The sequence below is a fragment of the Anas acuta genome, chromosome 1 (genome assembly GCF_963932015.1).
Source record: "Anas acuta chromosome 1, bAnaAcu1.1, whole genome shotgun sequence".
Classification (NCBI taxonomy): Eukaryota; Metazoa; Chordata; class Aves; order Anseriformes; family Anatidae; genus Anas; species Anas acuta.
The window spans coordinates 7882283-7896390 of NC_088979.1; the positions used below are offsets into that span (position 1 = coordinate 7882283).

At 56.1% G+C, this 14108-nt stretch overlaps 1 protein-coding gene and 1 long non-coding RNA gene across 2 annotated transcripts in view; both read left to right on the forward strand.

Annotated features, from left to right (window-relative positions):
• Positions 1 to 14108, forward strand: part of LOC137847173 (coiled-coil domain-containing protein 81-like) — a 68018-nt gene that overhangs the window by 12096 nt on the left and 41814 nt on the right. Inside the window, exons 6-13 of the mRNA XM_068665539.1 lie at positions 5800 to 5885; positions 6207 to 6325; positions 7061 to 7181; positions 7379 to 7502; positions 7604 to 7750; positions 8125 to 8303; positions 8611 to 8739; positions 9069 to 9873. Of these exons, the coding sequence (XP_068521640.1) occupies positions 5800 to 5885; positions 6207 to 6325; positions 7061 to 7181; positions 7379 to 7502; positions 7604 to 7750; positions 8125 to 8303; positions 8611 to 8739; positions 9069 to 9171 (1008 nt within the window). The 3' untranslated portion in view covers positions 9172 to 9873. Of the gene's footprint in view, positions 1 to 5799; positions 5886 to 6206; positions 6326 to 7060; positions 7182 to 7378; positions 7503 to 7603; positions 7751 to 8124; positions 8304 to 8610; positions 8740 to 9068 lie in introns of the transcript that reaches the window.
• Positions 709 to 4923, forward strand: LOC137847597 (uncharacterized). The gene is made up of 3 exons (XR_011091006.1): positions 709 to 2128; positions 3507 to 3625; positions 4913 to 4923. It is a non-coding gene; the product is annotated as an uncharacterized lncRNA (long non-coding RNA).

Genomic DNA, 14108 nt, shown 5'->3' on the forward strand with positions numbered 1-14108 from the left:
CAAATGGATCACCTTGCACACCCCCTGGGGCACTCTCGAGGTTTGTATGGGACTGAAAGGAGAGAGTTTCCTTCTCAGTGCTGGCATGCTCGGCTCAGCTGTGGCCCTACAGGAAAGGGGATCTACAGGAAAGTGCTCCCTGAATGCAGGGAGAGAGAGAGAAAAGCTGCTCCCTGACAGGGCGGCTCCAGCCCCACCCTCTGACAGCCCTGGCGGCCATTTGGCAGTTCTGCCTGCCCCCCCGCGCCACAAGCTGGCTGAGGCCTTGGCCTGTCTGCAGCACGGCTGTCAGTGGTGTCGGGCGGCATCTAGAGCCAAGAGGCCTTTCCTTTTCTTTGTGCTGAAGGAAACTTTGTGCTGTCTGGAGAGGCAGTGCCGCTTTTCTCCGCATTCTGGGGCTGTCATGGTAAGTGACATGGCCTCTCACTTTGTGAGCCCTGTTTTTTGTCAGCATTTGTGAGGGGCTTCTGCATGCCCCCCGCTCACTTGTTGCGGCCAGGGCTTCCCCCCAGGATGTCTGGGCAAGGCCCATGCCGCTGGGCAGGCTCTGGGTGGGCCTCGTTCCCTGCAGGGGCAGGCGTCTGCCGCTGAGCCCAGAGCCCAGGAGCGGCTCCTGCACTCGCGGCTGCCCCTGCGCGGGCTGCTGCCGCTGCTTCTGGAGCCTTCCTGCAGCCTCTGGCAGGTGGCGCGTGCTTGGCGGCCGCACGTTGGGCTTGGCAGCCTGGCATCTGCAGGCCGTGCCAGCCTGCAGCGTGGCATTGGCGGCCTTGTTGCCATCCCCAGGGCACGGCTGAAGGGGATATTGTGGGTTTGATTTGCAAGGACGGGGAGAATTTGGGATGCAGTATCCCACTTCATGCGCAGGCAGTTCGCACTGAACAAGGTGGGCTTTGCAGCCTCATGCTGCCCTCTTACTCCGCTCTTTCCCAGAGCTGCCACCCCACAGAACGCACTTGTGGACCTGAAATCGAAGTCTCTGCAGATGGCAGCAGTGCCTATGAAGCAGCAGCATGTCCTCATCCCTCACCCCCCAGAGGAGAACACTGAGGCAGATCCTGTGAGGAAGTCAATGCCAAGCAAGTGTGGGCCAGCTCCCACAAAGGCCAGGGAAAGCTGAGCTGCAGCAGGCTGCCCGAGGGATCCAGCATGCGGGTCGCTCAGCTCTGGGCTTTGGCTCTCCATCCCCTGGCTGCTTCGGGGTCAGGCAATGAGCATGGAGATGCCCTGCCTCCAGCTGTCGCCCTGCAGACCCAAAGTCCTGAAGCTCCCCTGCAGCTGACAGTCACACACCTCGTGTGGAAGGGAGCTGTGCCCACTTGTCCTGGGACCAGGGGAGGCCGAGTTGGCGTGTTAGGAAACAGCTGGGGAAGAGGAAGGAGGCCCTGCAGGAAGGCAGGACCAAGAGCAGAGCTGTGGACATCCCCGGGAAGACTGTGGAGGAGCTCCCGCTCTGGTAGTCCTCTGCTGCAACAGCCTTCTTTCCACAGCCCCTTGTTCAGTGAGGCCTCTGGGCTCTCACTGGCACCCTTCTCCCTGAAGGGAGCAGGGAGTGTCACTCAGCTCTCCTCACTGGAGCAGAATCTTGAACCTTTCCAGAGAATCACAGAATGGCTTGGGTTGCAATTGATGTTAAAGATCTTCTATTCCCTCCCGCCCCTTGCCATGGGCAGGGATGCCATTCACTAGAGCAAGTAGCCCAGTGCCTCATCCAAACAGGTCTTGAAGACCTCCAGGGATGGGGCATCCACGGCTTCTCTGGGCAAGCTGTTCCAGTGCCTCACCACCCTCTGTGTGAAGAAGTTTTGTGGCCACCAAGGAGCAGCTCTGACTAGCCTTCTCTTTTCCTCCTGTCAGGGATGCCTCCTGCTATTAAGAGCCGGCTGCTCACACCCCAGAGTCGCTCTCCAGCCAGACTCCAGGGCGACAGGGGAGGCACAGCTGGGCCAGGCTGCTGGGGAAAAAGAGCCTTCTCCCAAATGAGGCTTGGGGAAAGCCATAGAAGGCAGCCCCAGAGCTCTTCCCCTTGAGTCATCGAGAAGCTTTCCTTGCACGCAGGGACTTGGTGAACTCCACAATGGGCCTGACGCATGTCCCACTGACGGCAGGTTCCTGCCTGGGCACCCAGCAGGTGAGCAAAATCTCTTGCAGCAAATCCTCCTCTGTAAGGTAGCCAGTGTGGTCCGCCTACCTGGGTTGTTAGAAGGGAAATGCTTCTGGAGATGTGACATTTTGCCAATTATTGTGCCTTCTTCAGTGCCTTCTTCATGATTAAAGAGGAGCTCCCCATGGTGGGCTTTGAGCTCCTTGATGTACAGAAGCCCATCTTCCAGGTTTCAGAGACCTTTGCCAGTATTCATGGGCTCCCTTACAAGAAAGAAACTTTTCCGGGTAAGAAGAGAGATGAATGTCACAGCTCCAATGTGCAAGGATGTGGGCTGCATGCTCAGCTGCTGCTGGGAAGGCAGTGCAGGGGTTACACAGCTCCTCCAGGAGATCCAGAGAAAAGCCTGAGTACCTCAGAAGCCAAAACCTGCCAATGCTTTGCACCTTCTGGCAGGCAGCAGCTGCCGGAAATGTCCCTCTCCATGCTGTTGGCACCCTGATGGCTGCGTTGGTGGTTGACTTCTCCTCTTGGCATCTGGCACAGCTGCAGGTGCAGAGCAGCAGCAGGGCATCAGTGCTGGAGAGCCCAGCAGCTACGCAAATGTGACTGCCCTCCTCTGCAGGCCTGTGTAGTTACTTTGCTCCTTGCTTCTTTTCTGTAAGGTGTAATTCGATTTATTTTCCTTAATTATGCCTGGCTGTCCTTGGACACAAGGGCACATTGCAGTGCTGCATTGGGAGGGCCTTGTCCTTCTGGGTCAGACGCATCTCCTGATGAGGCACAGGAGTCTGGCCCCTGCACAAAGCCAGGCAGTGATTTGCCGGGTGCAGGCACTTGCTGGGCAGCTTGTGCTGCTCGTAAAGGAGGGGTGAACATTAAGCCCTGCAAGCTGTGCCCGTGGGCTGCTTTCTGCCTGAGCAGCCGCGATGCCTCCGTTGGCAAGGGCATCCCTTCCTGGCCATGGTCTCAGCCACGACTGTCTCTCCTGCAGAGGCTAGGCACAACAGATTTGGCCACATGGGAGAGAAAAAGCATAGTCCCACATCCAGCTTCTGGAGGTGTCCTCATCTTTTCCACGTGGGCGCGTTGCTTCTGCAGCCCTCGGCTGAGCGTTTTGGCAGCTTTTCAGCTCCTCTCCGGAAGATCAGCAGTGCCAGGGCTTGCCCAATGCTCAGGGAGGAGCTGGAGGGAGACTTCTCCAAGCACTGTTTCCTCCTCCACTCCACCGATTCTTGCTTGTTTTGGACGAGGGGGCATTCTCTTTGTGTAGCTAGGGCTGGGGGAATGTCTATTGCCTGCCCAGCCCACAGCAAGCCCCTCTCAGATGCTGGCACCAAGACCAGCACCCTACAGCCCTAGAATGTAGTGCTCTGGAGTCACACTGCCTTGGTCTTTCTTCCAGGATTGGGCTCTACATACCTCGGGGAAGAGCTGCAGGGGAAGGGTCTCTCCAAGCACCCAAGGGTTTTGCTTTGGAAAAGAAGGGAGACACAACGATGGAGGGAGAGTCTACCAGAACAGGTAAGATTGACTCTCGTAAAGCTGACTCCACAAGCAGTAAGATTGTAAAGTAGGTATGTTTATGCAGCACTGGGCGGCACTGGGGGTAGTCCCACCAAAGTCGTGCGCCCCTAACACGGCAACTTGCTTTGGTTATATGCAGTAGAGATTTACATATGCATGAGGTTTCGCAGTATGCCTATACATATTCATAACCTGTCCCCGCTTAGTATTAAAATTAGTTCCAAGAAGTCATTTCCATAAGCTGCGCTTTCCATTCCCTCTGCGCTTGCGCGGTGCCTTCTGGTGGTGGGCACTGAGGGTCGTGAGGATGAAGTGAGATGTCTTCACCAGGGTTGAACTTTTCACCTCGTCTCCTTGCGCATGCTCTCTGAGGCCTTGGTCATAATCTGGGCCATAAAGTTGGTTTGGTCCAGTTCTCCGGGCCTGAGGGGCTCCTGTTATCTGGAGGCCTTGCATGTTTGACATTTTTTATCTTGTCCTTTTAAGAACAGTGCTCCTTTTCTCTGAGCCCTTGGTCACAGTCCGAACCATAAGGTTGGTTTGATCTGGTTCTTGGAGTCCCAGGGGCTTTGCCAATATTTATGGACTCCCTAAAAAGAAAGAAACTTTTCCTGGTAAGAAAGGAGATAACTTGCAGGACCCCCACGCGCGGGGACTTTGGGCTGCATGCTCAGCTGCTGCTGGGAGGCTCAGGGAGCGAAATAGGGACAGCAGTGTGACGGGATGGCACCAAGAGCACCAGGATGAGGAGAACGGTGCTGGAGTGAGTCGGCCAGCTGGCCCTGAGCCCCTCCGACCTGGACACAATTATTCCCAAACCTGGGGCTTCTCCAAGAAGAGCCCACCCCCAGGACAGCCAAAGCCCACGTGGCCCTGGCAGTTCTGTGCCCAGAGGCACAAAGAGCAGCGTGGCCTAATTCAACCTGGCTGTGCGCAGCCAGGAGCTGCCTCCACCGTCCCTCCATGCGGACAGGCTGCCGGTGCGGTCGTGCCCAGAGAGCGTGCGTCACACTGGCAGCTGCCACACGGAGTCGGGAGCCCCAGGAGGGTTCGGTCGAACATCTTTGGCAGCCCTGGCAGCCTGCGATGAGCAGGCAGCACTCGCAGGAGGAGACAGGCAGGGCATTACCCTGGCAGGCTGAGCCCCGCTCTGCGTGGGCAGCTGCCAGGGCGTGCCGGGGGCCGCTGCAGGGCAGCTCACAGCAGCATTTCTAGGGGGGACGTGGAGGGAAATGGCAGAAATGGCCCAAATAACTTGGACTTTCTCCTCGCCTTCTCTTGCAGATGGAGAAGAAGCTGCCACACCGTGGGTTGCGGGGGGCCGAGAGAATCCAGCTGCCAGCCGTGCCGGCTTTCCCAAGGCTGGCAGCGACTCTCAAGCAAGTGCCTAAAGCAAAGACATCATCATCTGAAAAGGCCACTTGCAAGCTGCCCCCTCTGCAAGCAGCAGCCTCTGCAACTTCTGCCAGAGGAAGAGCAAAGGCATCGGGTACAGAGGCCCTCAGCCACCGAGAGCTTCTGCCACCTCTTCCATGTGTCTCTGCTGAGAGGGACAGGACAGTGAAGGCAGAGAGGTGGGAACGTGTCCCACACAGCCCTGTGGCCCCTGCTGAAGATGTGGAGTACTCAGTACGGCCCTTCGTCTCCACAGGCATAAGAAATGCTGTAGCCTGCAACGAGGAAGCCGAGAGCAAGGCAAGGCTTTCTCCATCAGGCAGAGGTCCTAGGACCACAGGCCACAGAACTCCAACTCTCCCCACAGCAGTGCCCTGGCATTTGAAGAAGAGCCGGCACCCTGCCCCACACAGCCCCACCGACTCTTTCACGGCGCTGCAGGACAGAACACAGTCTGTTGTGTCTGAAGCCATGTCAAAAGCGATAGCTAAAACGCGGGAAGAAGGCCAACGACCGGCAGCACTGGGGGACCCGGCACACATGGGGTGCCCAGTGACAGCAACAAGATCAGCCGGCGTCCAGACTGACATGGAGAGCAGGTGGACCGCTGCTCTGCCAGCGTTCGATTGTCGGGGAGGTGCAAGAAAACCAACTGCCAGCAGAGACCATGCACCAGCCAGCCCAGGCAGGGTTGAAAAGCAAGAGCAAGAGAGAGCTTTGTTGGCAAGGGCATCCCTTCCTGGCCATGGTCTCACCCACGACTGTCTCTCCTGCAGAGGTTAAGCACAACGGATTTGGCCACATCGGAGAGAAAAAGCATGGTCTCACATCCAGCTTCTCGAGGTGTCATCATCTTTCCCAGGTGGGTGCATTGCTTCTGCAGCCCTCGGCTGAGAGTTTTGGCAGCTTTTCAGCTCCTCTCCAACAGATCAGCAGTGCCAGGGCTTGCCCGGTGCTCAGGGAGGAGCTGGAGGGAGACTTCTCCAAGCACTGTTTCCTCCTCCACTCCACACCGATTCTTGCTTGTTTTGGGGGCATTCTCTTTGTGTACCAAGGGCTGGGAGGATGTCTATTCCCTGCCCAGCCCATAGCAAGCCCCTCTCAGATGCTGGCACCAGGACCAGCACCCTACAGCCCTAGAATATGGTGCCCTGGAGTCACACTGCCTTGGTCTTTCTTCCAGGATTGGGCTCTACATACCTCGGGGAAGAGCTGCAGGGGAAGGGTCTCTCCAAGCACCCAAGGGTTCTGCTTTGGAGAAGAAGGGAGACGCAAGTGTGGAGGGAGAGTCTACCAGAAGAGGTAATGTGAGAGCGGGCTCTTGGGAGTGACAGCCCCTGGGCGACCTCTCTGCCCTTCCCTTCTGAATGTCCTCCTGAGGGCAAGGGGTACAGAGACAAAGCTGGAAGGCTGCGCTTTGCACAGGATGAGGCCCCTCCTCTGACCCCAGTTCCCTGCGGCAGTAGCTCTGCTGGGCCTTCGTAGGAACCAGAATGGCAGGGCAGCCCAGAGCTTCCCGTAGCATTCGATAGTGCTCAGGCCTCTTCCACGCTGGCCTCCTGGAGCTCCTGTCTACTGAAAGCCCCACTCTGGATGAGATGTGTCCAAAGGTAGAATGTGGGGTACAGTGGCAGCAGGGAGTCCCAGGACTCCCATCCCCACCTGAGCAGTTGCGAGCCCAATAAAGACTGTTACTTCCTGCTGGAGGGACCAGCACGGGCTTCGTAGTGTGCCGATTTCCCAGAACACAGAATGGTTTTAGGATGGGAGCTACCTGAAGACGTCAGCTTGGCCAAACCCCTGCTCAAACTGGGCAACCCAGCACCAGTGTCCAAGGAGCATGTCCTGTGCAGATGACTCCCATCCCCACCCGTGAAATGCCAGTGGCCAAGGAGACTCCCTTCTAGGCCAACCCATCTCCCAGCTTGCTCTGCCTTTTACAAGTAGCACCGGATCCAGCAGGGAGGCTCATTCCCTGCCTCTTTGTGTGGCCACCAAGGAGCAGCACTGACGAGCCTTCTCGTTTCCTCCTTACAGGGATGCCTCCTATTAAGAGCCAGCTGCTTACACCCAAGAGTCTCTCTCTATCCAGACTCTCCAAGATGAAAGGGGAGGCATATCTGGGCCAGGCTGCAGGGGAAAAAGTGCCTTCACCCAGGTAAGGCTTGGGGGGAACTGGAGGAGGCAGCCCCTGGGCTCTTCTCCTTGAGTCATTGAGCGGCTTTCCTTGGCTCAGGGACTTAGTGAACTTTACAGAGGTCCCAACACATGTCCCACCAACTGCTGTTTCCTCGCTGGGCACCTGGTTGTTGAGCAAAATCTCTAACAGCAAATCCTCCTCTTGTGTGCTTGCAGAATGCCAACAGCAAGTCAGGAGAGCAACTCAAAAATGGCAGAAGAGGGGAAGGGCAAGCACTGTGCTGCAGCCTGGCCCCAAAATCAAGCCCCTGCCTGTGAAGGTCAACGGAGAGCAGGACAGGTAGCCACTGGATCTGTGTGCCCATTGCCGGGTTGTTTCACGGGTTGCCTTTGTGGAGATTTGATGTTTCTCTGATCGTTGCATGCCCTTCTCTCCTGTAGGAAATATGCTGCCTGTACCAGCAAGAAGATGAGAAAACTCTGCAGGCATTGTTGGTTGAGGAGCAGCTGAAGAAAGAATGGGAGAGACAGAACATGTGGGCACAGTGCAAGGCTCGTGGCAAAACGAACGGGAGAGAGAGTATCTGGGTATGCCAAGTGCTTTCAAGCACTCCAGAAGGAACCTTTCTCTTCTCTCAGGGGGCCATGTGAACACTCTTCCCCTCTTAGCTCTGCAAGGAAGCTTCTCTCCAAGAGAAAAATCTGCCCTTTCTGAGCCTTGTTTTATATTTTGAAGGGCGAGGGCTCCTCCAAAGCCCACTGCAGTGAAAGTGTTCTTGCCCTTAGTTTCAGAGGCTGAGGGTGTTACCGTTTCATGCTGCCTTTCTGAGAGAAAGCAGGCTGCAGGGAAACTGCCCTGAGCCTGAGGAAACCCTGAGGGGACGACTGCCCCACTGCCATGGGACAGCTCCCACGTTAGCACCCCCATCTAAAAATGTTCCTTCTTTCTTCTTCTCCTGTAGCAGAAGACGCAGGTGGAAATGCAGAGGCTTCAGACAGAGAGTGCATCCTCCATGGCACTTGTGGAACTGAAAAAGTCTCTGCAGATGGTGCCAGTGGACATGAAAGAGCAGCATGTCCTCGTCCCTCACCCGCCGGAGAAGAAGGCTGAGGCAGCTCCTCTGAGCAAACCAAGTGCCAAGTAAGTGTGGGCCAGCACCCAAAAAGGCCAGGAAAAGCTGAGCTGCATCAGGCTGCCCGAGGGATCCAGCATGTGGGTTGCTCAGCTCTGGGCTTTGGCTCTCCATCCCCTGGCTGCTTCACAGAGGGAATGACCGTGGAGAGGCCCTGCCTCCAGCTGTCCCCCTGCAGACCCAAAGTCCTAAAGCTCCCCTGCAGCTGACAGTGACGCACCCACAATGGAAGGAGGCTGTGCTCCTTGCTTTTGGGCAGCCAGAGGTGGGGACCTTCAGAGCCCACCTGAGAGTTTATTTTCTCTGTTGCTGCAGCTGCCTTTCAGTGCGGAGTGTGCGGGTGAGGAAACAGCTGGTGAAGAGAAAAGAGGTCCTGCAGAAAGACAAGACCAAGAGCAGAGCTGTCGACATCCCTGGAAATTCTGCAGAGGATCTTCTGATTTGGTAAACCTCTCCTGCAACAGCCTTCATTCCACTAGCAACAGCCCCTTCCTTGGGCAATGAGGCCCCTGGGCTCACGAGAACCCTTGCCCTGGCCTTCCGTAGCTGCTTGGCCAAAGGTCTCCAGCCTGGCCTCACACAGCGCCTCGGCCTGGCGCTGCGTAGATTCCCTGTCACTGGCTGGGACTCGAGGGGCCCCCGCAAGGCCACACAGAGCCTTGGGACTCCTGCATATGCACACTTCGCAGGACTGGGGCTGAAGGGAGCAGGGAGTGTCACTCCGCTGCCCTCACTGGAACAGAAACTTGAACCCTTTCTTTTTCTCTCCCTAGCATTGGTGAGAAAATCCCTGTGCTTCCAATGCCAAAGATGACACAAGCATCAGGGAAACCAGCGAGGACCCCTCGCAGCTGTGAGCAGCTGCGAGCCCAATAAAGTCTTTTGCTTCCTGCTGGAAGGACCAGCACGGGCTTTGTAGTGTTCTGATTTCACAGAAACACAGAATGGTTGAGGTTGGAAGGTACCTGAAGAGGTCAGCTTGGCCAACCCCCTGCTCAAACATTGCCACCCAGCACCAGTGTCCAAGGAGCATGTCCTGTGGAGATGGCTTTCAAGTGTCTCCCCTTGAGGAGGGAGACTCTACAGCCTCACTGGAGAACCCGTGAGAGGACTCGCTCACCCACACACTACAGAAATGGATCCTGAGGTTAGGTTCAGGTGGAAGCTACTGTGTTTGCTTCTGTGCCCATCGCCTCCTGTCCTGTCATTGGGCTCCACTGAAATGAGCCTGGCTCCATTGCCTTTGCACCCTGCCCGCAGGCATGCAGTTATCCACTGATCCCCCCTGAGCTTTCTCTTCTCCAGGCTAAACAGTCCCAGCTCTCCCAGCTTCTCTTCATAGGAGAGATGCTCTGTTCCCTCAATAATCCACCTCACAATTTTTGTGGGACTGTTAAGCAGTTCAAGTAGCACCACTCGTGGCCTGCCAAGACAGCCACGAAGGCCTCCTAGCTGAGGCTGCTGATTCTCCCTTGCTGAAAGCCAGGTGCCCTTAGGATCCAGCATCAGATCCTGCCTGTGCCTGGAGAGCTGGGAAGAGCTGGGAGCTCTTGATCCTTCCAGGGTGGTGGAACTTCCAAGGTAACGGCTCACTGCAACCTTCCCTTTGGTCCCAGGGAAAAAAAAAAAAAGGCATCAGCACCTGCCCTCACTCCTCACTCAGCCCAGAATTAGCAACAAGTCTTCCTTCCCTGTTGGTACTGCTGCCACGGGAGCTTTGGAGTTAAGAGCCTCTTTTTGGGAAACGGCTTTTCCATGACCTCTCGGGTCTGCACATGGCCAAAAAACAGAGAGAGAGAGAGAGTTTGAAACTTGGGAGAAAGGAAGGAAAGCCAGCAGGGCCAAAGCCTATCCCAGGGACTTTAAATCTGCACAGCACAAAACTGAAGGACAAGTTGATTGTTTTGGTCACATCACTCATACAAGAAAGTGAAGAGCTCTCTTTCTCTCACATGCTCTCACAGTTTTCATTCTCTCCTCCTAAAACTTTCGGGGACTTTGATCCCTCATCAGGCAGCCTCGATGCAAGTTGCTGTCAATTCCACTTGGGTGGAATACCTCTTGCTGAATTGCTGCCTTTGGCCTTAGAGATCCCAATCTATAGGCATCCTTTGAACTGATTTCTTCAAATCCCTTTTAAGCACATCATCCTGAAGTCTACTGAACCCGGCCCATGTAATCTGCTACGTCACATAATGCTGAAAGCTTGTGACCGAGTGAGGGTGCCACGGAGAAGCCCTCCGTGTTGTGGGGCACACGCTCGTCCCTCACAGACCACGTGCGACGTGGCCATCTGACACATGGAGACACTGAGGGAGGGTGCCAGGCACAAGCTCTATATTAAACACTCGTGAAGCATTCCTTCTTCCTTATTCCCTTTCGAGATTTCATGAATAAACAAATGGCAGTTCTAGCATTTCCTTCCCACACCCAAATGGATCACCTTGCACACCCCCTGGGGCACTCTCGAGGTTTGTATGGGACTGAGAGAGTTTCCTTCTCAGTGCTGGCATGCTCGGCTCAGCTGTGGCCCTACAGGAAAGGGGATCTACAGGAAAGTGCTCCCTGAATGCAGGGAGAGAGAGAGAAAAGCTGCTCCCTGACAGGGCGGCTCCAGCCCCACCCTCTGACAGCCCTGGCGGCCATTTGGCAGTTCTGCCTGCCCCCCGCGCCACAAGCTGGCTGAGGCCTTGGGCTGTCCCCAGCACGGCTGTCAGTGGTGTCGGGTGGCATCTAGAGCCAAGAGGCCTTTCTTCTTCTTTGTGCTGAAGGAAACTTTGTGCTGTCTGGAGCGAGCAGTGCCGCTTTTCTCCGCATTCTGGGGCTGTCATGGTAAGTGACATGGAGAGCAGGACATGTAGCCACTGGATCTGTGTGCCCATTGCCGGGTTGTTTCACGGGTTGCCTTTGTGGAGATTTGATGTTTCTCTGATCGTTGCATGCCCTTCTCTCCTGTAGGAAATATGCTGCCTGTACCGGCAAGAAGATGAGAAAACTCTGCAGGCATTGTTGGTTGAGGAGCAGCTGAAGAAAGAATGGGAGAGACAGAACATGTGGGCACAGTGCAAGGCTCGTGGCAAAACGAACGGGAGAGAGAGTATCTGGGTATGCCAAGTGCTTTCAAGCACTCCAGATGGAACCTTTCTCTTCTCTCAGGGGGCCATGTGAACACTCTTCCCCTCTTAGCTCTGCAAGGAAGCTTCTCTCCAAGAGAAAAATCTGCCCTTTCTGAGCCTTGTTTTATATTTTGAAGGGCGAGGGCTCCTCCAAAGCCCACTGCAGTGAAAGTGTTCTTGCCCTTAGTTTCAGAGGCTGACCCTTTCATGCTGCCTTTCTGAGAGAAAGCAGGCTGCAGGGAAACTGCCCTGAGGCTGGGGAAACCCTGAGGGGACGACTGCCCCACTGCCATGGGACAGCTCCCACGTTAGCACCCCCATCTAAAAATGTTCCTTCTTTCTTCTTCTCCTGTAGCAGAAGACGCAGGTGGAAATGCAGAGGCTGCAGAGGGGGTGTGCTTCCTCCATGGCACTCATGGACCTGAAGAACGCTCTGCAGCTGGTACCAGTGGAGATGAAGCATCAGCATGTCCTCATCCCTCTCCCTCCAGCAAAGAAGGCTGAGGCAGCTCCCCTCAGCAAATCAAGTGCCAGGTAAGTGTGGGCCAGCTCCCACAAAGGCCAGGAAAAGCTGAGCTGCAACAGGCTGCCCGAGGGATCCAGCATGCGGGTTGCTCAGCTCTGGGCTTTGGCTCTCCATCCCCTGGCTGCTTCGGGGAGGCAATGACCGTGGAGAGGACCTTGCCTCCAGACGTTCCTCTGCAGACCCAAAGTCCTGAAGCTCCCCTGCAGCCGACAGTCACGTACCCACAGTGGAAGGGGGCTGTGCTCCCTGCTCCTGGGGCTGGGGGCAGGCAGAGCTGGGGACCTTCAGATCCTACCTGAGAGTTTTTTTCTCTGTTGACGCAGCTACCAATTAGTACGGAGTGTGCAGGCGGGGAAAGTGATGGAGAAGAGAAAGGAGGCCTGGAAAATCACTGGGCTGCGGCGCACAGCCTCTGTCTTGCTTCCGCGATTGCGCTCTACACACATTTCTAATTTCATTTCATTAAGATGTAATATTTATCTTTATTTCAATAATATTTATCTTTATTTCATTAAGATTTAATAAACAAATAAACGGCTGTTCTACAGTTTTTTTTCCACACCCGAATGGATCACTGTGCACGCTCCGCAGGGCCTGCTCGAGGTTTGTACGGGCCAGAAATGAGAGAGCTTCATTCTCGGTACCGGGTTGCTGAGCTCGCTGGTGGCCCTACAGGAAAGATGCTCCCTGAGTGCACAGAGAGAGAGAGAAAAGCTGCTCCCCGACAGGGCAGCTCCTGACCCTTCCTCTGACAGCCCTGGCGGCCATTTGGCAGTTCTGCCTGCCCCCCCGCGCCACAAGCTGGCTGAGGCCTTGGCCTGTCTGCAGCACGGCTGTCAGTGGTGTCGGGCGGCATCTAGAGCCAAGAGGCCTTTCCTTTTCTTTGTGCTGAAGGAAACTTTGTGCTGTCTGGAGAGGCAGTGCCTCTTTGCTCCAAGTCTTGCAGGGTTGCCTCTCACTTTGTGAGCCCTGTTTTTCGTCAGCATTTGTGAGGGGCTTCTGCATGCCCCCCGCTCACTTGTTGCGGCCAGGGCTTCCCCCCAGGATGTCTGGGCAGGCCCATGCCACTGGGCAGGCTCTGGGTGGGCCTCGTTCCCTGCAGGGGCAGGCGTCTGCCGCTGAGCCCAGAGCCCAGGAGCGGCTCCTGCACTCGCGGCTGCCCCTGCGCGGGCTGCTGCCGCTGCTTCTGGAACCTTCCTGCAGCCTCTGGCAGCTGGCGCCTGCTTGGCGGCCACACGTTGGGCTTGGCAGCCTGGCATCTGCAGGCCGTGCCAGCCTGCAGCATGGCATTGGCGGCCTTGTTGCCGTCCCCAGGGCATGGCTGAAAGGAGATTTGGGGCATTTGCTTTCCAGGGGCTGGGCACGTTGGGGATGCAATACCCCACCACGTGCACAGGCAGTTCGCACTGAACAAGGTGGGCTTTGCAGCCTCGTCCTGCCCTCGTAGCCTGCTCCTTCCTGCAGCTGCCACCCCACAGCCCGCCTCCTCAAGCAGAAGAAACGCCCCAGCGGTAGCCTGCAAAGTGCAGGTGTGCCAGGGGCCCCTTGCTGCTCTGGCAATATGCACAACAGAAGAGCCCAGCTCCAGCAGAAGGACGGGATGCGTACTGCCTGGCGCTTGTGCGTTGCCTGTGGCCCGAGTGGGCAAGCCAGCATGTAGCCGGAGCCGGTTCTCAAGGCTTTCCCTATTAGTTGGGAACCCCGTGGAGGGTTTTTCCTGAGCTGAGGGTGTTGGCTGTGCTCTTCCTAGCCCAGCTCTTCTGTAGGGGGCAAAAAGGAGGGAGCTGGGAAGCTCCCAGACACTGAGGCCATCTCCAGGGCTCTCCGCAGTGACGCCATCTGGCACCTTCCCATGAGCAGTGGCCAAAGCACAAGGGCCCATCTTCTTTGTTGGGGAAGCCCCGCGCTGCATTTCCAGTGCCAGAAATGCTTAAATACTGTTCCTCCTTTCTTGCTTTTCAGCGTGTCTTAGTACCTGGGCTGGGTGCCTCCTTCCTTATTAAAGTGGGGCTGCTCTTGTTTTTTGCTTTGAGCTCCTCCAGGTAAAGAAGCCCACTTTTCAGCTCTTGGAGAACTTTGCCTGTCTTCCCGGAGTCCCACATAAGAAAGAAAGAGACTTTTCCTGTTTCTTTCTCAGGTGAATTTGGCCGCATCGGCAGGAAAAGTGTCCT